The 26,128-nt window shown below is 36.1% G+C and overlaps 1 protein-coding gene across 1 annotated transcript in view; it reads left to right on the top strand.

Moving 5' to 3' along the window:
* Window positions 1-3,344: 3,344 nt before the first annotated feature.
* HELRODRAFT_74950 (hypothetical protein) overlaps window positions 3,345-26,128 on the top strand; it is a gene marked incomplete at both ends in the record, with an annotated part of 28,101 nt that continues 5,317 nt past the window's right edge. The window contains 4 exons of the mRNA XM_009015146.1: window positions 3,345-3,486; window positions 5,287-5,421; window positions 5,834-6,020; window positions 7,421-7,509. Coding sequence (XP_009013394.1) covers window positions 3,345-3,486; window positions 5,287-5,421; window positions 5,834-6,020; window positions 7,421-7,509 — 553 coding nt within the window. The remainder of the gene's footprint in view (window positions 3,487-5,286; window positions 5,422-5,833; window positions 6,021-7,420; window positions 7,510-26,128) is intronic.

The raw sequence follows: 26,128 nt of genomic DNA on the forward strand, positions 1-26,128 counted from the left end.
GCTTGTCACACATGCTGCTGCTGGTCTGGCATTGTTGTTGTCGCCCCGATGTCACGTTACGTTACAGTCTTGCTGCTATTTGTATCTAAGCATTGACATTTGAACTTTATTAAATGTTATTAAATGTTTCGCTATAAATTAAATTAAAAATTAGAAGCTCATACAAATGTTCGGTGGTAATACTTCATTACAAATGTTCATGTTTGTTTCCTGCTCAATAGCCAACCTATTCTATAAAACTCATACCGCGTTTATTTTCCGCAATTTTTTAATTTATGCCAGAATGTTTTCAGAGTATTTTTCATCAATTTGCATTATTTTTTTATAATTTTCTTAAATTTTGTTCAATTATCCTAGTTCATACTTTATGAAATATGCAGATCTGTTAACAATTTTAAGATCTTTCTCTACATTTAGTTAGTGAAAATGAAATTTGAAGCATCGTTGTGATGTGATTTGTAAATTTAATGCTAAATTTTTAATCACTTGAAAAAACACTTAGCAACTCATGTTTTAATTTCATTTTCGTTCTAACTCACCACTGATCTAATGAACGCTGAAAAGACATCACAGGATATTTCAACATGTTGGAATACAGAGCTCTCGGCAACTCTTCAATTAAAAATTATTCTCAACGACAGATTCACAGCAGAAGTAAGAACGTGTATTTGAAATATTAACTTGAATGCAGAAGTTTTCGGAAATGTTGGATAGAAGTTAATGTTATATTGTGCTAACCGAGTAGCAAACCTCCTGTCTGCAACAAAATTTTCAAACATTCCGCTCACTAAAAGACTGACAAACAAGTTTCAAACATTAAAAATAATTTTCCAGACCAAAAACCCAAAAAACTGTTCGGATGAGTCACATGTGAATTCGAACTGCTGACGAGGCGTGTCTTTATGACGTGTTGTTTTATTTGCAAACCTTTTTTGATTGTTTGACTGATGTTTAAGTATTTTTTCATATTATTACGCGAACATCAGCTTTCGTCCATTGCATTAATTAAATTCGTATTTTAAATTTTACCCTTCCTGTATTGAAGAAAAACTAAAAACATAAATGTTAATTTTAGATAGAATATTAAAAAATACGTTTGTTTGCCGCTGTGTGGTCCTCAAAATAAATCGCTCGTGAGGTGGAAGACCGCATCGCCTGCGATCTTCCGTTTCAAAATCCACTCTATATGCTCTTCTCAGTAACCATCGCAATCAGTTCGGGCGCACGCACACACACACACACACACCATGCACACGTGCGTGTTTGTAAATCTCTTTGTGTGTGTGTCTGTGTGTGTGTGTGTGCTTGTGCGTGTGTTTGTGCGTGTATGTGTGTTTGAGTGTGTGTATTTGATTTGGTTGTGTGATGGAATTAATTTTTCAATATGAACTGAAAATTTCCATAAGCGCTCGACAGCTTGCGTCGTTCACAGCAGGAACGAAACAATGTTATAATGGTATGATGTGACGCAATAGTAATGAGGTTATATTTTGATATGTGATGATTTGTTGCGGTGATATTGTGCAATAATATGATATGTGATATATGACACATGATATGTGATATATGACATATAATATGTGATATATGATATATTGTAATAATACTGATTATCGATATAATGTAATGATATTATGGAAGTTTTATAGTGAAACGAGCACATAAATATGCCAGCAGCATTCAGATGGTGCAAATCAATTTGCATTCAATCTTTTTAAATTTTTTTGCTGAAATTTTGTTGTAACAGTTTAGTTTATTATCATTTATGTTTTAGAAAATTTTTAAATCATTCTAATATATTTTTATATCCATGCGCTGAAAATGTTTTGCACAAAATATTTATTCTGTTTTTAAGCCAAACGACAGTTGAGTGCACGCAGGCAGTGTTGGAAACATGCAGATGCAAATTGCTGACATTCCAAATTATTCTTAACTGAATAAATTAAATTAACCAAATTTTTTCCAGAAATCCATATAACAGAGCATTTAGACTTGTTTAATTTTTTAACATTTTCTCGCTTAATGTTGTACGGCTCCAATCGATCAATTTTAACTTTAAACTGTTTTAAAAAATTACATAGTTTACAAAATTATTTCAAAATTTTTTTTCTAGTCGAAAATTATTATCAATGTCATCATGTGCAGCTCTCAAATTGTTAATTTGTACGGGCTATAGACATCATGCACTAGTAAAGTAAATAGGTAAGCAAAAGTTATAGAACAAACAGCAATATGAGCAACTTTAGCAAAATTGTATCAACTTTATCTTTTAAAAATTGATAAAATTGATCGTAGAAGTTAAATTTTCCAATGAAGCTTCACCATCACAAAAACGTATTTGGCACATAAATTTTTCTCTCTCTTGCTTTAACTTTAACGTCAGTGATGCGTGCGTTGATTAGTAATTTCTTCATTTTGTTTTTTCTAAAGAAGTTTTATTGTTTGTAGTAGAAATAATTATTAAATTAATAATCAATAGTTTCAGCGCACAGCAGCAGCATGACGCAGTAAGAAAAAAATAGAAACTTCCCTTTGCAGTCAATAAAGATATAAATATGGTCTTTATGCTTGAATGTTGTGTTGATCTGTTGGATGTTGTTGCTCTGTGCTGCCACGTGCACAACATGTTGACATTTTTATAAATTTTAACCTTTCTGTTAGTAATTAGGAAACAAATTGAATTATATTTCTTTAGTTTTTTTCGTTGAATTGTGACTTTAATAAAATTTATTCAGTAAAATTAGGCGTTTGTAACTTTTTTGTCAACGTCTGCCCTGCAAATTTTCACATTGCTCTGGTTTAATAAATTTTTTAAATTTAAAAAATTTGAAAAAATAAACTTAAGGAGTGTTGGCAGGAAGTTGATTAATGCTTCTTATAATTTCAGGACGAACGAAGCCAGGTCTTAACTACCACGGGACTGATTATAGCGGTAAGCAGCAGCTTTCATTTCATTCCAAATTTGTAAATTGTTTTTCCATCGTTGCTCCTATCGTTTGTTGCTACGGTTTGTTGTGTTGAATCTCTTAAGAAGAGTAGCATCGAACAGAATTCGATGCAGCCAATCCAACGCAGATAATGAGGTGGGCGAGAAATCGCGTGACATAAATAACAGCACATCAAATAAGCAGCATTACAAGCAGCTATGTGTCCTAGCTGCCTTAAATTAAGTAACCGTGCTTGCGCTGTTAAATGTGCTCAGAATTGTTAACACAAATGTTTAAGTGTTACAGGTAAATGATCATTTGAATTATAACGTAACTTTAAAATTAATTAAAAGATTTTTAGAAATTTGTTACTTAACACACTGACGGTTAATCGCCATCAAATTGAACGTGAATACTAAGGAGTGGACAGATGAACGACTGACCTGGAAGCCAGAACTCTTTGGCAACGTGGACAACGTGATCATCAAGGCCGACAAAATCTGGTTACCGGAACTTGCCCTCATGAATGGGTTGGTGGGTTCTTTCTTTGTGATTGGGAGTTTTTTTTTCATGCTGGATTCAATGTTTGGCTGGTGTGCTGCATGTTTTATGCTGGTTTAATATGAAAAATTCAAAAACTTACCGGTTTGATTTGTTGGCGTTTTTTTTATGTTAGTGGAATAATTTTGCAAACAAAAGACTAATGATCGAAATTGAAATTATTTTGATATGAGTGCAAATAAAAAAATCAAATAATGTGAAAGTTTGCGCATAATGCACTCAGTAAAATAAAACATGCAGGCCACACAATTGTAAGTCTAGATTATTAAAAATTTGTAAGCAATAATATAATCAATATTTATGTTGATGACATCAAGCAATGCAAGCAAATGTTTGAATCCAGGTGGCGACATGTCAACATAATGGCAGATTGAATCAATTTTTTTTTTGTGATCATGAGCGATTGAATAGAATTTCTGTCTGGATGGTGAGTTTGCAAATGTACAATAGAGTTGTTGGAGCATTTTTCTACCTTTTGATGGCGTTAATCCAATCGTTGAATCCAATTGAACAAAATGAACAAAGTGAAATTTATTTTGAATGGTATCAAACAATTCAATTATGTCTGGTTTGTTTTTTTTAAGACACGTAAATGGATATATGCATAAGTAATAATAATTAAATCAAATAATTTTTATTTAGGAAATTTTTGTTCAATTTTCATTAATATAAAAATATAATAATAAGAAAGGTTAAATTTGAAAATCGCAAACTTCAACAAATTGTTGTGAAACGTGAAAATGAGTTTAAAGAAACAAATCCACGGAAATTTAACTTTCAATGAAACACGTAAGAAGGACACACGCATGACAGCACATGCATTGTCGGTGTGCTCAGAAAATGATATTGAAATATTTTAATTTTATAAAAATTAACTTCACGCGCACATACGGTGCAAGCATAAACCACAGGTAGAAAATTTAATTGAGCTTGTCGGTTCCTTAGTGCAGCATGCATCTATTTTAATCATTTCATCCAAGTGACATCTTACAGCTTTTCATCTCCTCTTGTCTCTGTGACCTGTCTCCTAATTCACTGACGCAACATACAAAATCACGTTATTATGATAGTTTTTCTCAAAATTACCAAAATTTCTAAACATTAAAAAATGGTTGAAGAAAGGTTAAAGGTAAATTGCACTCTTCCTAGGTTCAGAGGAATGAACAACTTCAAAACATCCTATATGAATACATGCTAAGCGACGCATCACACACGGAGATCTTCTGGTCATATTCGAACCCGATCACTGCATACACTGCGAAACAGCAACAAGCGACCGTAACCACTAGGCCATCACTCCGGCAAACTTTTGCTACAATTTTTTTTTATCTTTAAATTGTTTTTGTCTTTAAATATTCTGAAAATAATAATAATAATTTAATAGTTAGAAAAATAATTATGAAATTAATAATTAACAAAAATAGTGATGATCAAATTAAAAATTAACATCCAATTTGAAAAATCTGAAAAATTCCATCTCTGAAAAATTTGATAGTTGCCTAAAAATTGAAAAATCAATTTTTTTTTAGTGAATAAAATTCAACTACTGTTATCTTTTTATGCTCGATAAATTGAAGTTTTAAAATTTTCCATAACTTATCAAACAGTTAGATAATTAATTAATTAACCGATTTAAGAACTGGTCAACCAATCAATTAATAAGTCAATCAATCAACCAAGGAAATTAATAATTCAACCATCCAACCAACCATCGAACCAAACAACAATCAAACAGCCAATCAACCAGCTAACCATTCAACTAATCAATCACCTGCCAGAGCTGATGAGCTGATGCCAGATTTCGATCGCATCCGTGTCCTCCTACACAGTGACGGCAGGATCCACTGGGAGCCAGGTGGCATCTTCAGGACGACCTGTGACATCGACATCGCCTACTTCCCTTTCGATTCTCAAAACTGCCTACTGCTTATAGGTTTCGTAGTGGATGTTTGTCTGGGATGTTGGTTTTGCTAAACTCAACATCGTACTGCAATGATAGTTTTGTTAACTTTCCATATACTTGCTCGTGTGCTTAGAAAATTTAAATGTACCAACAAGAATTTAAAACAGCATTGCTATTTGACTCAATCGATAAGATGTTAGTCAGAAGTTATTTTTTGATCGTTGCTATTATAAACTTACCTACCTTTATCGTTTGCGTTGTTGTGCCATTAAATTTGCCATTTTTGCCATCGTCACTTATCGTTTTTAATCCAAATTATACCATGCTTATTTTTATTACCATCACAGTCATTTCAAACGAAATCATCACAATCACAAACAGTTTTATCACTTTTATGGCCGTCACAACCATCATCATCACCACCATCACCATCACCGACCAGGCTCCTACTCGTACTACAGCACGAAGATGAACATCACGAACGCCTCCTCCAGCATATCGACCCAGGACTTCCGGGCAAACGGGGAGTGGCAGATCCACAGGACCTCCTCCGAGTGGAACATCACCACTCTCAGCAACCACGCCGACGGGTACTCACACGTCGTCTTCACCTTGAACTTGAGGCGGAGGTCAGTCAGCTCATCACCACCATCTCATTACCACTAACTTCCATTCTTCTAGCAATGTTTTGAGATGACAAATCTCAATTAAAATATTGGTGAAAGCAAAAAAAAACTAATGAAAATAGAAAGAATAATAAATCTTAATAACAGATGAAGTGAATAGATTTTCAAAAGGGCAGCATGGTTGGAATAATGGCGTGTGAACCATAACCTTTTTATAAAGAATTTTATATTCTTTGACCACAATTGCAAAAGCATTTCTAACACAAAAACCAAACTTCCAAACAATAGCTACGACCACAATTCAGACATCAACGACAACTACAATAAAAACATCATTGAAAACAACATTTGAAAACATGAATGACATTAACAACAAAAACAACAATAACAACGACAATGACAACAAAAAAAAACAACAAAAATGACCACCGCAACATAAACAACAATGAAAAAGCAAAACAACAACGTAAACACCAGCAACATAAACAACAACATTAAAAACAACATAAACAACAACAAAAACAACTGCAACAGCATAACTAACAAAAATGACAACAAAAACGACCAACAGCATAACTAACAAAAATGACAACAAAAACGACAACAACGTAAACAACAACAAAAACGACAATAGCAACCGACATCAGCCACAACAATGACAAAACCGATGACAAATAGGCGCATAAATAGCACGAATGTTTTTAAGGTAGAAACGAATTGCCAGAGTTAATTAGTCACGAAAAAAGAGGCTTCTTTGTATGCGAGAATATTTTACACGAATTTCTCATTAGCCCTAAAACATCGAGACACCAATCGGTTCGCAACAGGTGTGCAAACCCTTTTGGCCAGGCCAGTGCTTATTCAGCAGGTGTGCAGACACTTTTCGCCGGGCCAGTGCGTAACATGTAACTAAATTTCTCAAATCTAATGAAATTTCAAAACTTGTTGTTCACTCCAAACGATATTTTATCATGAAATATTGTAGATTTATTAATTTTTGTTAAGCGTTTGACCTAATAATTTAAAAAGCGAGAAATTCACTATAAAACCTTCAATTCAAGATATGTAAAGCATATGAACACTCACAATCATTGGTCATCTGTCTAACCTTGCTTTATCTTTTTCTCCATCAAACACATTATAATTTATTAATTTAGTCATTAATTAATTAATTAATTTATTTGTTCATTATCTTCTAAAATCCTGACTTTATTTGTCAGCAATGAGATTGGACTGCAGGCTCAACAATGAATCTATCGCCATTCCATTTCACACACTCCAACACACACAAACAACACGATCAGCATTTCACACTCCAACACACACAAACAACACGATCAACATTTCACATTCACAGCACACACACACATACACACACACACACACACACCTCACGACTGCAGGTTCAAGTTCTACATAATGAACATCGTTCTGCCCTGCGTCATGCTTAGCGTCCTCATCATGATCGGCTTCTGTCTGCCGCCGGACGCCGGTTATTATTACTATCATCATCACCACCACCATCATCATCATCATCATCATCATCACCACTATCATCATCATTATCACTATCATTATTATCATCATCATCATCATCATCATCATCATCATCATCATCACCACTATCATCACCATTATCACTATCTTATCATCATCATCGTCATCATCATCCTCTTTTTTGTTGGGGGCCATCCTTTGCCATTCTTTTCATCATTATTATTAGTATTATAAATTGTTAGCGTTATTATTAATTTATTATTAATAATATTATCATCATCACTGTAATTTTTATTATCATCATTATTTATGGCCGCCTTAACATGATCGGGGTTTCAATGATCTAGAAACTCTGCCTGCTCGTAATTTGTTGAACCAACCTTATTTGAGATCACCAGCGTTGAAAGCATCACCCCCATAACGTCCACAAAACCTACCACCATTGAATCACACGTAGGAAATGAAATGAACATTGACTTGGAGCAATTACGTCATTACATTGAAGTGTGTTTTTACGCTGTGAACGATCACCCGCCGGAGTTTTTCACCATCAATTACAATGCTGCCTGACGTCATTGCTTCTCTTGCATCCAATGGGAGAGATACGATGGGGCGATTCCATTTTAAAATTTCATGTACACCACTTTCAAAAATATGTTAAAGTACAATTAAAATTGCACAACTTCCCCAAAATTTGGAGCCTGCGAGTCATTTATTTCTTTCACAACATGGCTGTTGGTGTTTTCAGAAACACCTCTCAATGCGCCATCGCATAAGCATCTGCTCAAACGTTTAGTTAAAAATTTCAGTTTGTTTTTCATTTGGTCGATGGCTTATCAGTCAGGATTAAAAACTCCGTCGGACCGCTGCTCACAGAAAATTTTACTGAGTTTTTCACAAATGTTTATTATTCGTTTTCGACATACACTTGGATTAAAAAAAATTTAATGTAGACCAGAGGTGTGCAACTTTTTAAATGTTGCCCCGGAAACCACCCAGGCTGTCGACCTTCTATAAACTGAAACATCCGATTTTGGAAGGGCTTACCGTGCACGCACATGTTCACACTTTTTTAAATTTCATTATCGCGGCGAATGCTTGTACATGCGGTAAGCTTTTGACACCTGCCCTTAATATGAAAAAGAAATTGCAAACTGATTTAAGCACCCTCCAAAGAAACCAATAGTGAACTTCATTTGGTAACCCGCCAAATTGGATATATCGTTCTTTTTTTATCTCTTTCTCGGATACTTATTGTATTTCTCTTTCTCCCAAATACACACGTGTACATTTGTACATTTTCTTTCCCTCGTATACATAATTATATGAAAAGAAATACACACACAATCACACACACACACAATCACACACACACAATCACACACACACACACACACACACACACACACACACATATATATATATATATATATATATATATATATATATATATATATATATATATATATATATATATATGTCTATTTCAGTATGTATTGTTCCGAATGGTTTTATTCCGTCTCGTTTCGTTTCGTGTTGTCTCGTCTCGTTTCGTATGACTCTTCAAGTTGTTTATATTTATGTCTTTTGATAGCTTAACGCACGTTTTCTCTCGTTTTAATTTAACTAATTTTGAAAAATATTCTTAAATTTAAGTTTAGTAGTATTAATTTTTGGTTAAAACAGGAAAATATCTAATTTTTAAGTTAATTTCTGTTAATTAACTTTGTAAATTTTGTTGCTTTTACGGAAAACCGGACCGGAGAATTTTGAAAAATGGCTGCACGGACAATACATGCTGATGATTTATTGTGCTTTCTGTTTAACTTCAGAGTAGAAGCTGAAAATTTGAAAGTGTTGGAAAACATAAAACAACTCTACTCAGTCAAAGAATTAATTAATTCAAAAAAATCTTTAATTAGTCATGTTGAAAGCATGCTGGAAAGTGAAAAATTGAAACTTGTTCCTCATGGTAACACCAAGGACGCCGAAATACAGGAAATATTTCAAGTTATCGATTATGTCTATTTGAATAAATTAGAATATAAGTTACCTATTTATGCCGCAGTAAACTTAAAAAAAATCCCATGCTTTGCTGCAGGTTTAAAACAGAATGACGAAAACAGCAAAGATGAAAAAATCCAACAACAGCTACATGAAATAAAAGAACAGTTAAATACAGTCAGCTTAGGAATAAATACACAGAATATGCTTTACTCGGCGGTGACAGCAAAAAATGTCAATCCTAAATTGAATGAGATTCAAAGTCCTCGTTCTCTCCCAAGAAATCCAGCTGTTCGGATACAAATACCCCCAACTGCACAACAACATCAGCAACATCCCTTTTCATCATTAGGACCTCTTACTCATCAGCAACATCAGTCTCCATCAGCAATTCAACAAGAAAATCCTTTTTCAATTGTCTCGAAAAAGAAACGTCAAATTAAAAACATTAGAGGAACCAACAGCACTGGCATGTGTCCCAAATCAGCTGGGGCAATTGTTAAAAAAAAAATTTACTTTGTAAGTAATCTTGCTGACACAGTCAATAATGAAACTTTGAAAACAAATAAATTTAAAGTAATCAGTTGTTTTGAGGCAAAGTCTCATCTGGGAAAAGGCTTCAGAATATGTATTGACATCAATAATTCAGATAGCACTTTCACAGATTCTGCTCTCTGGGATGAAGACACAATCATTCGTGAGTGGGTCTTCAAACCAAATAATAATATTGACAAAAAGAATAAAAATGAAATTAACATTGATGGTAAAAATGAAGTAACTTTAATAAATAAACAAAAACATGATGAATAACACACAAAGCAATAATAATATATCAGATAAACACCTCAGTAACAACGCCTCAAATTATTACACTGCAGAGGAAAGTTCTAAAAATATGTTAGAATTACAAAAGCATATCGTATCGGATTTTATTTCAATACAATATTTAATTGAAATGCTCCTGTTTTGTTTCACAAATTATTGAATCTTGAGATCTTGTTGAAACAATTTTATTTTATCTTCAAAATTATTGTAATATCTGAGAGTTGGTTAAACGATGAAACGGCTGATTTAATTAAATTAAATAATTACAATTTCGTATACAAGAATAGAAGAAATAGACGTGGAGGCGTTGTTGGAATGTTTATAAGGTGTAGGTTATGATGTAAAATATGTTGTAAATGAAAGCAACATATTCGATGATGACAACGTTGACATACTTTGCGTGGAATTTGAATTGCATCAAGCCTCACTACATAACATGATCAAGATAATTGCCATCTATCGACTACCTAGTTATAAATATGAGTCTTTTTTAGAAAAAATTGAATCGATACTAAATAGTCTAAATCCACTTGATAAAATTTTCATTGTCGGAGATTTTAACATTAATCTAATTGATAAAACCTCCAAAGATTTTCAAAATTTACTTTTGTCGCATTACTTCTTACCTTTGATTGATTTACTAACTAGGATAACTAATAACTCAATTTCACTAATAGATAATATATTTTTTAACTTAAATCAACAATGTTATAATGGAATAATAATATCAGACTTTTCAGATCATTATCCAGTTTATACAGTTGTAGAAAATACAAGATTTGTCACTACAGATACTCTGACTTTGAAAAGGAACATAAATAAGAGAAACATTTCCCTAATTAAGGAAGCTCTATCTTCTGAAAAATGGGATTCAATAACGGATGAGAGTAACATTGACACCTGTTGCATGAATTTTTATAATCAATTAAATAGAATTCTTGATATTTACGCCCCATTGCAACCGCTGAAACGGAAAAATAAAAAGGGAGATAATAAATGGTATAATGAATAAAAATCAACAGTTGAATGATATCAATAAAATAAAAGTCAACAATAATATAATCGATAATGCAGGAGAAATGTGTAACTGTTTCAATGAATATTTTATTAAAATTACTGAAAATTTGCTTGAAAATCAAACAGTTAATGAATCTTCAAAAATAAACAACTACATTTGTAAATCCATATACATTAACTCCACTGATGAACTTGAGGTATTAACAGTCGTCAAGAATTTTAGCAATAAAAAAAGCACCTCTGATGACTCATTAAGTAATTATCACTTAAAACAAATCATCTCAGAAATTGTACATCCAATAACACATATATTCAATTTGTCCATCAGTCAAGGAATATTCCCAAAATGCTTCAAAACATCTAAGATAATACCTATTCATAAAAAAGGATCCAAGATGGAAATGAACAATTACAGGCCAATATCCCTTCTCTCACCTATTTTTAAAGTACTGGAAAAAATTATATTTTTCAGAATAACTTCATTCTTGAATATTAATAATTTATTAAATAAAAATCAATATGGATATAGAGCACAACATTCAACTGAACTAGCAGTACTACATTTAGTACAAAACATATTAAACAATCTGAATAAAAAATCCTAACCATAGGTGTTTTCATAGACCTGTCCAAGGCATTTGATGTTATTAATCATGAGATATTAATAAAGAAACTATACTCCTTTGGAATAAGAGGAATAGCACATACATGGTTCATAAGTTATCTGCAAACAAGAAATCAGTATGTGTCGATAAAAAATAAATCTTCAAATAAATTAAATATAACTTCAGGAGTCCCGCAAGGATCAATCTTAGGCCCACTTCTATTTATAATTTTTATGAATGATTTTCATCTGGCTACTGACGCGCATCATCTTCTGTATGCAGATGATACTAACATTTTCTTCCCAACTAGCAATCCATCAAACGATATAGAGATAATTAATAAAAGTTTAGATGATGTTTCAAATTGGTCCATCAATAATAAACTAATTGTAAATTTTTCTAAATGCAACTACATTCCATTCGGTCCAAAAATATTGACTAACACAATACCTAATTTAGATATAAAAATGAATAACCATAGCATCCCGCGTACATCCAGCACAAAATTTCTCGGAGTGATAATCAAGGACAACCTCTCGTGGAATATGCATATAGACTCGTTATCGAAAAAATTAATAAAACCATAGGCGTAAATAATAAAATTAAAGTAAGATTGAATAAACCAATAATTATAGATTTGTATTATTCATTAATCTATCCACATCTAATATACTGCAACATCATCTGGGGAAACAGCCCTGAAGTTCACTTGAAGCAAATTACCAGATGTCAAAATCGTTTCATCAAAATTCTATTAAATCTACATCCATATAGTCATGTCAGCTGTTATTATCTTGAACTGAAAATTTTAAACATAAAAAATTTGTATAATTATCATGTTTCTATCTTTGTGTTCAAGTTCCTACATTATCAATTACCAACATCTTTTAATGACTTCTTCGAATTCGGAAATGCTGTGCAGTCAAAGTTCACTCGACATTCTCCTCTGCTCTATACACCACCTGCAAGAATAACACTGCTTGGTGGAAGTTTAAAACATACCGGTCCCGGAATCTGGGAGAAACTTCCTGTTGATATAAAGACTACAAATTCATTGCATTTGTTTAATAACAAAATAAAGAAATATTTATTGAAAAAAAGTACAATTTTTATTTAATTAGAATCATGTGAATTGTGCATTATGTTAATTTTGTCATGAATTATAAGTTTACTTAAAAATCGTGTTAGAATGAACAATTTGTGAACGGTGGCCTGCGACACAAGAATTTTGTTTTCTTTTAGCTTTCATCATTACCTAATTATTATTAATTTGGATTGATTGAATAAAATTTGATTTGATTTTGATATATATATAGAAACGCCTACATGTACAATTGTGCATAAATATAAAAATTTTTGGCACGATATTCTTCATTCATTATATATACATATAGAGTTTTGTATATGTGTGAGTATGTGTGTGTAAATGTATGCGTGTGTGTGTGTGTGTGTGAACTTTCACGCCGGCTTCTGTTATTTGTGTATGCAGGGCACGTAATGTTGGCAGCATGTGACGGCTGGCGCTTTCTGATGTATACCCCGTTGTTATTGGATGGAAATGTTTTCATCTAATGTCCAATCTACAAACCTATCCGGCCGCCCGTGTGTTCTCTCCTGTTCTGACTGCATGCTTCCATTCATAACATGAAAGCTTTCATCGCCATCCTCATCATCCTCATCGTCGACGTCATCGTAATCTTTATCAAAATAATTTTCAATACCCTTGATGTTGTCATAATAAATTTGTCATAATAAATTTTAATGACATCATCATCGTCGTCATCAACGTTACATTTCCAATGTGTTTTGTTGTTTAACTACTTTATTACATGGTTTAGATGGATGCAAAGTTGTCTACATATTATTACTTCCTTACTCTGTTCCATCTTAAACACTTGTTTTATAAAACTGTACGATCTCACCAACCAAACGACATTTCAGCACATTTGATTTTGAATATTGCGTCATCAGCGCGTGCATAAAATGTATCAGGAATGTTTCACAGACGGCATTCGAACCACATCCCATCCTCACCATCACGTTCAAACAACCGCACACGCACTCTCTGAGCTAACTTGCCAGCCTATATGAAATCGATTTTTTTACTAACATCTATCATTGTTGACTAACTGATCATATTTTTGGTTAAAACTACAAAATGTGTTTTTAATTATTACTTTGTCGGCAAGATTAGTAACTTTTTCATTAATTAAATTTAAAATAATCACGTTATCTCCCATTCATAATCCAATTACAAATAACCGACTATTTTATTATTTTTTTAAACGTTTGGAGCTTTTCTACAGATCCAAATATATGAATGTGCATCAACATACGTTTGTAAATGTTAGAGTTTGTGTGCCTGTCTTGTTCTTTCTTTCTTGCAAACAATTTATGCACAGGCAGACATTTAAATTTGGTTCTGTACGCTTCTTTGAACAAGTTCGCGCATGACACATTCGGAAATCTTGGACATTTGTGGTTTACGAAAGCTGGTAAACGCGTTTGTTTGTATGTAGGTATGCGTACAAGCATGGGTTTTTGTATGTATGCATGTATGTATGTATGCATGTATGTACGTACGTACGTATGCATGCATGCATGTATGTACGTACGTACGCATGCATGCATGTATGTACGATTGTACGTACGTACGTATGTATGCAAGCATGTATGTACGTGCGTATGTATGCAAGCATGTATGTACGTGCGTATGTATGCATACATGTATGTATGCAGCATGCATGTAGGGTTTGATGGTTAAGTTTTAGTCATCTTTGCACTGAAGGATGCACATTATGTATGTAAGTACGTACGTACGTATATATATATGTATGTATTGAAGGCCGTAGCCAGGATTATTTTTTTGGGGTAGCTGTCGGAATACTTTTTTTTATAATTAAAATCAAGGAAAAAACAACAAATCCAATCAAAACAGCTTTTATTTACAAAATAAAAAAACTCAACAAAATTATATAAACAAAAGTAAATTGTATTTTATTAATTTTTTTAAATATATAAAAAATTTAAGCGACGTTCTTTTTGGTTTAAAATTAAATTAATGGTCCACCAAAATCATGTCGTTGTCCACTTAGTTAGATAGATAAATCCCGATGAATAGATAGTAGTGCCAATGAAGTGAGTTGCTCCTCACTAGAGCCATTTCTCAAATAATTTTTAATTCTTTTTAGTGTTGAAAAACTTCTTTCAACTGTTTACGTTGATACTGGTAGAACTGCCATAATTGATAACAGTGCCTAATTTATTAAAATGTTGATATTAAGGTTTTAACGTAAAATACTGAAAAAGTTTACATAAATTAATAAATCATAACATCTTTTTAACTTTAATTTTGTAGGGTTAACAGAATAGTTTCGGTATTTTTTTAAAGAGATAATTTTTACATTGTAAGCATTCAAGTAAACTAACATGCAATCATGGTTATTTGCGTAGGAATTAAAATAAACGTTCATACAATTATATTTGCGCGTGTTTTAACATGTAATTTGACAAGAAGCAATTAAAATAAACTTCCATGCATTTTTTGCAATTATTTTACCATGCAATTTAACGGATAGGCATTAAAATAAACATATAATAAATGATTGTTACAAAAAATTATCAATGTAAATTATTTCGGGGGGGGGGGGAGCTGCATCCTCCCAGCCTCCCCCCTAGCTGCGGTGTTGTATGAATATATATATGTATGTATGTATGTATATTAAAACCAAATCAGCGATGAGTGACACCAAACAGTCAAACATCTGAATAAAATCGGTTAACAATTGATATCTCGTTATTCGCTCACGTCGGCGTTTAATTGAACACTTTCGGTAACACAGACGCGCAAAAACCTTTGCAACAAACAAGAAATATGATTCATGGCGAAAAATAGCTCTCTGCTGTCGCCGTGTTGTTGTCCATCGGGCCAAGAACCTCGATGCTAACAGGTAAAAAATCCATCGAGGGCTGGGCACCTTCATATTTTTTAATCTTCTCATCCGATGCCCTGGTTGCGGCCAAACCACTTTCCTTGCTGGTTAAATGCACGTACCGTTCCGCTAATGTGCCCGGAACGGTTACGTCCCACGCCAGGCATCTACCGGCTCTCCAAGGAATCAACGTGCAGCCATCCGGGCGTTTTCCATCCAGCGCGGAAATTCTCGAGGGCTCTTTAAGAACGGGTATTGAAGTCTTGGAAAAAAGCCGGCAGATGTAATCATTTAACGCGGAATGGCGCAACTGACGACCGCCACCCAAACGACAGACCAGGCCGTGGTGACCGAGTTCTTTAGCTTCCGCACCGCACCTACACAGATATTTATGGTGGACCGTTAAACCTAGACGAAAACCAATGGCCATCCTGACCGTCTCATCATCCTGTCGAGTACCTACCGATGAGTTGGGCCAGGATCTCAACCAACCGCAGATCGCGTCGCTTGACGCGGCCAGCAGGTGAGCCGAAGTTGCATCGTCGGGACTAGAGGACAACAAAAACTGAAAAGTTGTTTCGTATGCCTCTTCCAGCAACTGAGCTTGAAAATGTTTTGCTCGGTTGGGTGATGCTGGTGGGATAACAAGATTCGTGAAAGATCGCCGGAGCAGGGCAGACTGCAGGTTGAGCGTGGCAGCGGCAGATGATTTGTAAACAATAGGTGCCAGCTGGATGTATGTATGTATGTATGTATGTATGTATGTATTATTATTATTATTATTATTATTATTATTATCAAACACTTATAAAGCGCCTATTAAAATAAATATCTCTCACAAGCGTTATCGAAAAAAGAAAAATAATAAACGAACAGTGAAATAATGTACATCCTATCAATAGACGATATGATACAATCAATTACAATCGTTCATCGCAAATAGATAAGTTTTCAAATTCTTTTTGAAATCAACAATGTTCATCTTTGACATTCTCATCGACATTGGCAGACTATTCCAGACGATTGGTCCCGACACTGCAATGTCTCTAGACGATGTCTGCAGCTGCGTAGTTAGTACAATCAACAAATTGACGTTATCTGATCGCATGCGTCTGCCAGTCGAAGACAGCGGCTTCTTTATGAATCTATCAGCCAGGTATTCTTGGAGTTGTCCGTTTATGGCCTTGTACATAATGACGCATATTTTGTAAAAAATTCGTTTCTTCACTGTTAGCCAATGGAGGCTATTTAGAATTGGCGTCACATGATCGTATTTTTTGCCTCTAACAATCACCTTTGCAGCTCTGTGGCACTCCGGATGACTTTGTTTTTACACTAGACAGATGCCCTTTGAAAAATACCTGTTGAGTCCTTCCAGTCAAATAGGAGTCGAACCACTTGATAACAGTTCCAGCAATGCCAAAGTCGTGAATTAATCTGTTCAATAGAGTTTGATGATCGACACAGTCAAACGCTGCACTCATGTCTAAAAATGCGGTAGAGCAATATTCTGTTTGTCGATGGAGGCAAATAATTCGGACAAGACATATAACAATGCCGTCTTTGTAGAATGGTAAAGTTTATATCCAGATTGATGAATCGGGAACAAATTATGTTTATGTAAATGATTTACAAGTTCACCTACTACGACACGTTCTATGATTTTGGAGATGAAACAAATGTTAGATATTGGTCCGTAGTTTCCGAGCTCATTAAAATCTGCGTTTGTTTTTTTCAAGATGGGTATCACAACCGCATGCTGGCAAGAAACAGGAAGTGCTCCAGCACACAAACATAAATTAACTAAACTTGTGAGAAACGAGATGAAGAGGTCTATATGTTTTTTCAAAATGTGAGCAGGAAGGACGTCTAACATGCAAGATTTAGATGGCAGATTAAGAACAATTTTTTTACATCTTCTTCTGAAACCACTGCAAAATTTAAAAACAAAGAGCCACTGTTTAATTTACATCCACCAAAAACTGGTTTGTCAACTACTTTGGTGTCTCGTTTTATTTTGTTGATTTTTTCTTCAAAATGATCAATAAATTGAGAACAAGTGATGTCTACATGTTCCTGAGACGATTCATTATCATAATTTTTGCAAATGATTTTATTAATTACTTTCCACAAATTTTTAGGGTTTCCGTCGTTTTCCTTTACCAATGTTTTCCAATAACAATTTCTTTTTTTAGAGAAACATTTAGTTTTATTTCGCAAAGCAGCAATCCACTCACTCCGACAGGCAGATGATAAATATTTTCTATATTTCCTTTCTTTCTTTCGACAAAGTTTTTTAACTGCTCTGCATTCATCATCAAACCAAGGAGTTATCAAATCGCATCTGTGTTCTATAAAGTGAAAAGGCGCAGTGAAGATGTATGTATGTATGTATGTATGTATGTATGTATGTATGTATGTATGTATGTATGTATGTATGTGTGTGTGTGTGTGTGTGTGTGTGTGTGTGTGTGTGTGTGTGTGTGTGTGTGTGTGTGTGTGTGTGTGTGTGTGTGTGTGTGTATGTATGTATGTATGTATGTATGTATGTATGTATGTATGTATGTATGTATGTATGTGTCCCCCAAACGCGATGGTTTGCCGGTGGTGATCTGGGGGCTGAACTCCCCAGTTCTACAAAATGCCACCAAAGGCTTGTAGCGTGCGCGCTACGACCATCGAAGTCCTACTCCTTCCTGCACGTGGCGGGGGCTGCTACTAACTAACAGGAGAGGGCGAAGGCGAGTTACTGGCGCATAAACCAGGTTCCGGGCGGATGGCGCTCGTAAGGAAATACCATCTAGGAGAAGGAAAACTCTGATTTCAAACCTCTGCAGCCTTGCGACTATACCCACGCTTGGGAAAGGCCTGGGAGTAAACCCAGTTAAAAATCTAGCCAGGATAGTTAGCCACGAGGATAAAACTGCACCGCAGTTTCATCCAAACTTCTGCGTCCACACTGGTCGCTCGGCGTGTCTCAACTCGTTGTGCCTGCTGATACCGACCCCTGTGGAGGAGAGAGTGTAGCATGCCGCACAAACATGCTCCACTTAAATCAACTAGTGTGAAGGTGGTCTTGGTGGTTTGATGCTTGAATGGATGTGCAAACAAAGTCTTGCGGCGATTGGCGAGTGGCGACGAGCACAGGTAGAGGGTACTACTGGCAGTGTCTAGTCACAACACAACACACAGGCGGCCTTGGTGTGATGGTCGTTTGTTGCTGATGGCTACAGCAATTTTCGTATCCTGCCAGGGGGATGCACTGCTTTCTCCAACCGGAGAGGGGACTAAAAAACCTGCCCTAAAAAAAGCTAGCCAATATGTTGCCGACCTTGTCAGCCTACCGCGGCTGACTGGGTATCCTACTATGTGGCCAAAAGAAAAGAAAAATTTCAAATTTGGCTTCATGAAACGTCCGGACAATGTTGGATCTTGGGAAGTGTCATGAACGTCGATCTGCCATTGTTGCTCGTGAACTTGCGCGTTATGACATCGATGTTGCTGCGCTCAGCGAGACAAGAATCTCTGCAGCAACACAGTTTGAGTTTGAGGAGAGAGGTGCTGGTTACACCTTCTTTTGCCAAGGTCATCCTGCAGGTGAGGTGCGTACTGGTGGAGTGGGCTTTGCCATTCGTAGCACACTCCTGAAATCTGTACATCAGGTACCTTATGGTATTTCACCACGCCTAATGAGGATGCAGCTCAACCTGGAGGGTGGTCACACTGCTACCTTGATCAGCTGCTATGCGCCAACGCTTGGAGCAACTTTTGAGGAGAAGAGCTTGTTTTATGAGCAGCTCGGTGACGCTGTTCGTTCAACACCACACAACCATCAGTTGTTTGTCTTGGGTGATTTCAACGCCCGTGTGGGTAAAGACCACATCTTGTGGCCAAAAGTGCTTGGACGAAATGGAGTTGGTAGGGAAAATTCAAATGGAACCATGCTCCTCGAATTTTGTACAGAGCACAATCTTGTGGTGACAAATACAGTCTTCCAACAGGCTGACAGGAAGAAGACTAGCTGGAAACATCCACGTTCAGGACACTGGCATCTCATCGACTACATACTTATCAGACAACGCGATCTTCGTCTCGCTCGTCTAACTAAAGCGGTGCGAGTATCAACAATGTGGTCAGATCATCGCCTCATCAAGATGTCGGTGTTTCTTACTGTTAAACCAGTCAGAAGGCATCACAAAACTGTAAGGAAAGCCAAACTGGATGTGACTCGGCTAACAGAACCGTCAGCTAGAAATTTGTTCCGCGAAGCATTATGTGGTGAGTTTTCAACAAATGAGAGCACAGAATGGTCAAATTTAAAGCAGATTGTGGAGAAAGCTGCGGTTAATGTGCTTTGATATCAGCGTATTAAGCATAGGGACTGGTTTGACGATCAGGATACGGAGGCACGTGGGCTGCTGGACAACATGCACAGCACCCATCTTTCTTGGATAGATGACAGGGGCAACTGCGTCAAGAAAGCATGCTACACGCAAGCACGCAGTTTTGCACAGAGGAGGCTTTGTCAGAAGAAGGAATCTTGGTGGTCTGCCAGAGCTGATGAATTGCAAGTAGCGGCCGGCCGCGGGGACATGAAATCATTTTACAAAAATCTGAAAACTGTGTTTGGTCCCCGCAGCTCCGGTAGTGTCCCGGTACTGTCTAAAGATGGTCAAACACTCATCAAGGATGGCCATGGAATCCTGGCTCGTTGGGCTGAACACTTCAACAGTGTGCTAAATCACGAATCCCGGTTTGATGACTCAGTCTTTGCAGAGTTGCCTGACTGGAGCATTGCAGGTGATCTCAGTGATCCCCCTAGCCTGTCTGAAGTGGAAAAAGCAATCACCCAAATGTCAAATGGAAAAGCTCCGGGTTTGGACGGGCTGCCGGCAGAACTCTTCAAATGTGGTGTCATCGAACTTAAAACCAGGATGGTGACAATGTTCCAAGACATGTGGAGTAGGAAATCGGTTCCTCAAGATTTTAAGGATGCCCTTATCATTCACATATTCAAACGGAAAGGGAATCGTTCATGCTGTGATGATCACAGAGGCATTTCTCTGCTATCGATTCCTGGAAAAATATTGGCCTGCGTGATCGTCAACCGCCTAACCAAGTACGTCAATGATGTTGGTATCCTTCCAGAGGGTCAGTGTGGCTTTCGGGCTGGTCGTGGTACTATGGATATGATTTTTACTGCCAGACAACTTCAAGAAAAATGTCGTGAGCAACAACGCGAACTTTTCTTTGTCTTCATAGATTTAACAAAGGCGTTCGATTCCGTCAACCGTTCAGCGTTATGGAAATTTCTCAAAAAGATCGGTCGTCCTCCGATTTTAGTGCCGATTATTCGCTTCTTCCATGAAGGCATGAGGGCAACCGTAGTTGAAAATGGTGATCGATCCCCGGACTTTGAGGTGACGAATGGTACCAAGCATGGGTGTGTCATGGCTCCCTTGCTGTTCAACATTTACTTTTCCCTAATGTTTCGAGTCGCCTTTCAACATTGTGTAGAGGGCATTCCAATCTGCTATCGCATGGATCGAGACGTTTTCAACATCAGACGTCTACAAGCGAAGTCAAAAACACAAACCACAATAGTCCGCGACCTGCTCTTTGCGGATGACTGCGCTTTGGTTGCACATACACAAAGTGAAGTTCAGGCTCTGTTCAACTGTTTCCACACTACTGCAGAAAGGTTTGGACTCACGGTGAGCAGGAAGAAAACATAGGTTCTGCACCAAAGCTATCCTATTTCGTCGGATTCTAAAGCCATCGTAACTATTGGTGGCTCGCAGTTGAACGCTGTGGATCGATTTTGCTACCTTGGTAGCTACCTCTCCAACACTACTGCAATCGATGATGAAATTACGTTAAGATTGCCAAGGCTGGTGCTGCTTTTGGTGGTTTGAGTGGACGACTCTGGAAGGAACGGGGTGTGTCGCTGGCTACTAAAATATTTGTCTATAAGGATGTGTATGGATGTGAGACATGGATTACTTATAGGCGCCATATACGTAGACTCGATCAGTTTCATATGAGATGTCTACGGGTTATCGCTAACGTTAAATGGGAGGATAGGGTGCCAAATACGACTGTATTGGAAATGTGAGGTATCTTGGGTATCGAGGCATTTTTGTTACAGGCACAGTTTCGTTGGGCGGGACACGTTATCCGCATGCCGGACACAAGAATTCCCAAACAGGTGTTTTTCGGACAGCTGGCTTCTGGAGTTCGCCTTGCAAGCGGTCCAGTTCGCAGATTTAAAGATAATCTGAAAGAAAACCTAAAAAAAGTCGGACTGGATTCTAAAACCTTGGGTGTCGTTGCGCTCTAGCGTTCACAGTGGAAGACACGCTCACAAGCGGCAGTTTCCGTCTTTGAGGAGGCGCGCATTGCAGCTCTAGTTGGAAAAAGAGGACGGCGTAAGCAGGTGGGCCGGGAGGGTAACAGCACAGGGGTGTGGGTTTGCGGATCCTGTGGTCGTCGATGTTCATCAAGAATAGGCTTGTTCTCGCATCAAAGGACTCATCAATGACACAATTCGTCGAACGCGACGATGTATTCCACATGTATGTATGTATGTATGTATGTGTGTGTGTATGTATGTATGTGTGTGTGTAGGTAAGTATGTGTCTATTGCTTAATCGCCCAATATCCTCTCTGACGCTGGCATAACTATAATTTAGTTTAGCTAAATTCGTAGGTCAATGTGTCCAACATCGCTGAAGTAAATAGTTACAGACGAAAGGTATAGCGGCGCGGCGAGCTACAGAAAAAGCTGCATTTGGCATTATCAACATGCTGTCATCATCATTATCATCATCGTCATCATTATCTTTTTTTTCATCAGCATCCTCATCATTATCATCGTCATCATCGTGAAAGTTATTTTTGTTACTATGGCCCCCATCAATCAATCCGTCAACTTTTGTATTATCTGCATTCTATCGACCTTTCAACTTCTGCAGAAATCATCACTTTCTTCATCTTCGCCATTGAAAATAATAATAATTATTATTATAATGATAAAAAAGATGAATAGGTGAATCATTAGCCTATATCTAAAATAAAACGTTATAATGCTATAAAACGAAAAAATGATAGAAAATATCGGGCTGTTCGGAAAGTAATTTCGTTTTTTTTTCGTGACGAAAATGAAAGACGATTTCGTATAATGAATAAATATTTAATTAAGTTATATGTTGGCCATTCTGCTCCATTACCATCTTTCTGATAGTAGCATGATTCCACGATAAAATTTTTGGTCTTCGATGGCAAAAAACTGATTCAGGTGATTTTTGACGTGTTCAATTGAGGTAAAGGTTTTACCGTCCAAAAAATTTTGCAGTGACCGGAACAAACAATAATCCGAAGGGGCCAGGTCTGGAAAATATGGTGGGTGTGGGTTAGGGTTAGTGACCAAACTTGTATGACGTCTCGCATTATCTTAGTGGAAAACTACTTCTGTTGATCAATTCTGGCCTTTTCTGTTGAAGTGCATCATTCAGTTTGTCCAGCTGGTGACAGTAGATTTTTGAATTGATTGTTGTGTTATCCGGTGAAAGCTCAGAAAAGTGACTCCCTTAAAAGCCCACCAAACAGACAGCATCACCTTTTTTGATGGATACTGGCTTTTGAAATGCTTTGAGCCGGCTCATCTTTTCTGCTCTATGATCTTTTGCGTTTGACCCATTTTTCGTCCCTAGTAATAATACGCTTCAAAAATGGATTATTTTCGTGACGTTTGAGAAGTGAAGCACAGACGTCAACGCGACGACACAAATTTCTCTCCGTGAGGACATGGGGGGCCCATATATCGAGCTTCGAAGTTAAGCCCAGGCCTTTCAGGTGGTCATAAACAGTTAAATTCAATAAATTTAACCGAAAATTTTAAAAAAACAAAATTACTTTCTGAATAATATAATACTATCGAACCCATGCAAAACTCACATGGAACCACAAGATAAGTAAAAATAGAACGACAGAACGACATATCATTGTATAAATCGATCCAAACCAATTGCACATTTCAAAACAAAATTAAGGAAAGTAAAAAATATGTTTTTAATAAAGGAAAAATGTAAAATCAATAAACAACGAGCACTTTTAAGCTCATACCAAAATTTAAAAGGAAATCCATCCAACATTCTTCCATTCCACAAACCCACCACTATGATGCTGGGATAATTTTTTTTTAGATTTTTTCGGTTGTTTGAACTTTAAACCGTAACGTCTTGTTTTTCATCCTTATGCTCCACAAAAAGATGGAGACTAGCATCAATAAAGCTGGACATTATTTTGAACACATCGCTCCTGTTTCTGAAATGTTAACGTTGGGAGATCCAAGTGTTTTAACTTGTTCTCAAAGTTCATGCCAGCACATGCTTTCACTACCTTCGTAGCCCTTGTCTGGACCTTCGCCTTATCTTTGACCTTTCTAACAGTCCAAACACTAACTGCATAGCATACTCCATTTGTGACCGGACCAATGTATTTTACAGAGTTGTAAAAAAGAAGCTGTATCCTATTCATCTGGAAAGATTTCGCATTTAATAAACGTGTTAAAGAAGAAATGTAAGAAATTGGATACAGAAAAACAACACCCAAAAAATCAACACCAAAAATATTATTATGCGAAACATCGATCTTTTATAACTTTTGTCATAGATTTATTCTCTGCCATCATCAATCTTTCTTTCCTCACCACCAACTAACTTCTCATCATTAACACTGCTATTCACATTACGTTGTCATACCTCATTATCTCCTTCTTCATCATTAACCCCTACATTATCACCAGCTACGAAATCACCATCATCTTCATCACTATATCATTATTTTAAGCTAAATTATTACCATTATCATATTTCTTTGCACCACTGTAGGGTCAGCTACGTCATCGTTATCATGATCATCCTCGTTATAATTTACGATGTCATCTATCATTCTGACCATCATCTATATCATCATTGTATTCCTATTTATTACTGATCATCCTGCTTTTTATTAAAGTTGATGCCATTCTTGCCACCGGTATGAACATATTATCATAAATCAACTCAAAGTTGGTATCATAAATCAATATAAACATAACATCAGATATCGCTCTAAATATAAATAAGTTTTTTTGGTTTCCATTTGATGAAGATAGCGTCCAGTTCATGTTAAATGATGAATCACACTGTCAGAAATGTTTCACTGCTTGCCTGTCAGTTTGTTCGTCGGCTCCCCTGTCTGTCTGCCAATTTTTTTGCCATCATGCTTGTTGGTCTGCCCTTATAGCCCTTTGTCTATCTGCTTGTTTATTTATCTGTCTGCCTGCCTACCTGTCTACTTGTTTCTTACTGTTTTTTTCTGTCGGCTTTTCCGTCTGTTTTCTATCTATTTACCCGCATGTCCTTTTTCAGTCTGTCTGTCTGCCTAATCATTATTTTATTTGTTTAAACCATATTTGAAAGTTTTATTGGAAATACTTAAAAATTGTTTAAAGTGAAATATTTATAAATAGGATTGTATGAAATGTAATAACTTTGATCTACTAGATAGCAATGATGATGTGTGATAGTGATCTGCAATATGATGGATGAAATTGTGTGTGATGTGGCGTGTGTGATGTGGTGTGTTGTGTCTACGACACGAAGATGTGTAATTTATTAAATAAGCAAATGGATATCGGTGTAAAAAAAATAAAACACGGTGGTGGTGATGTTGACCATCGATCAAATTCATTTGTTTTAGTTTTAGGAACCAATACCAAAAAAACAAATAAATGAAAATGAATAGATTGATGACATAGACTTATAACTTTTGATTCCACTGATATTATTTCTGAAAAAATCTTAATTACTCTCACTTTGAAAAAGCATAGTTGAGAGGCTCATTAGTGTAATGGTTAAGACGCCTAGCATTGGTGTTCATTATTGGTGTTCTAGTAGCCAGTTTCGACTGCAAAAAAGTCGCCTACCACTGCCAGTATATGTGATGCGTTGTTTCACGCGTCATTAGCACTTTCATAAATGTCATCATTATTGCTTATCATCATTTTCGTAAAAACCAACGTTACGGGTTGATGTGCTGTGTGCTTTCTTGTTGCTGTCTCATGAAAAACAGAAAAAGAGAATTGAATGCAAATAAAAAAATAAAAACAACAGTTGATGATATCTGTACCAAAAAAACTAAATTTGATAGCCACGACAAAACTTAACAATAAAAAACGCAATTATAG

The sequence above is a fragment of the Helobdella robusta genome, assembly GCF_000326865.2.
Source record: "Helobdella robusta unplaced genomic scaffold HELROscaffold_15, whole genome shotgun sequence".
Classification (NCBI taxonomy): Eukaryota; Metazoa; Annelida; class Clitellata; order Rhynchobdellida; family Glossiphoniidae; genus Helobdella; species Helobdella robusta.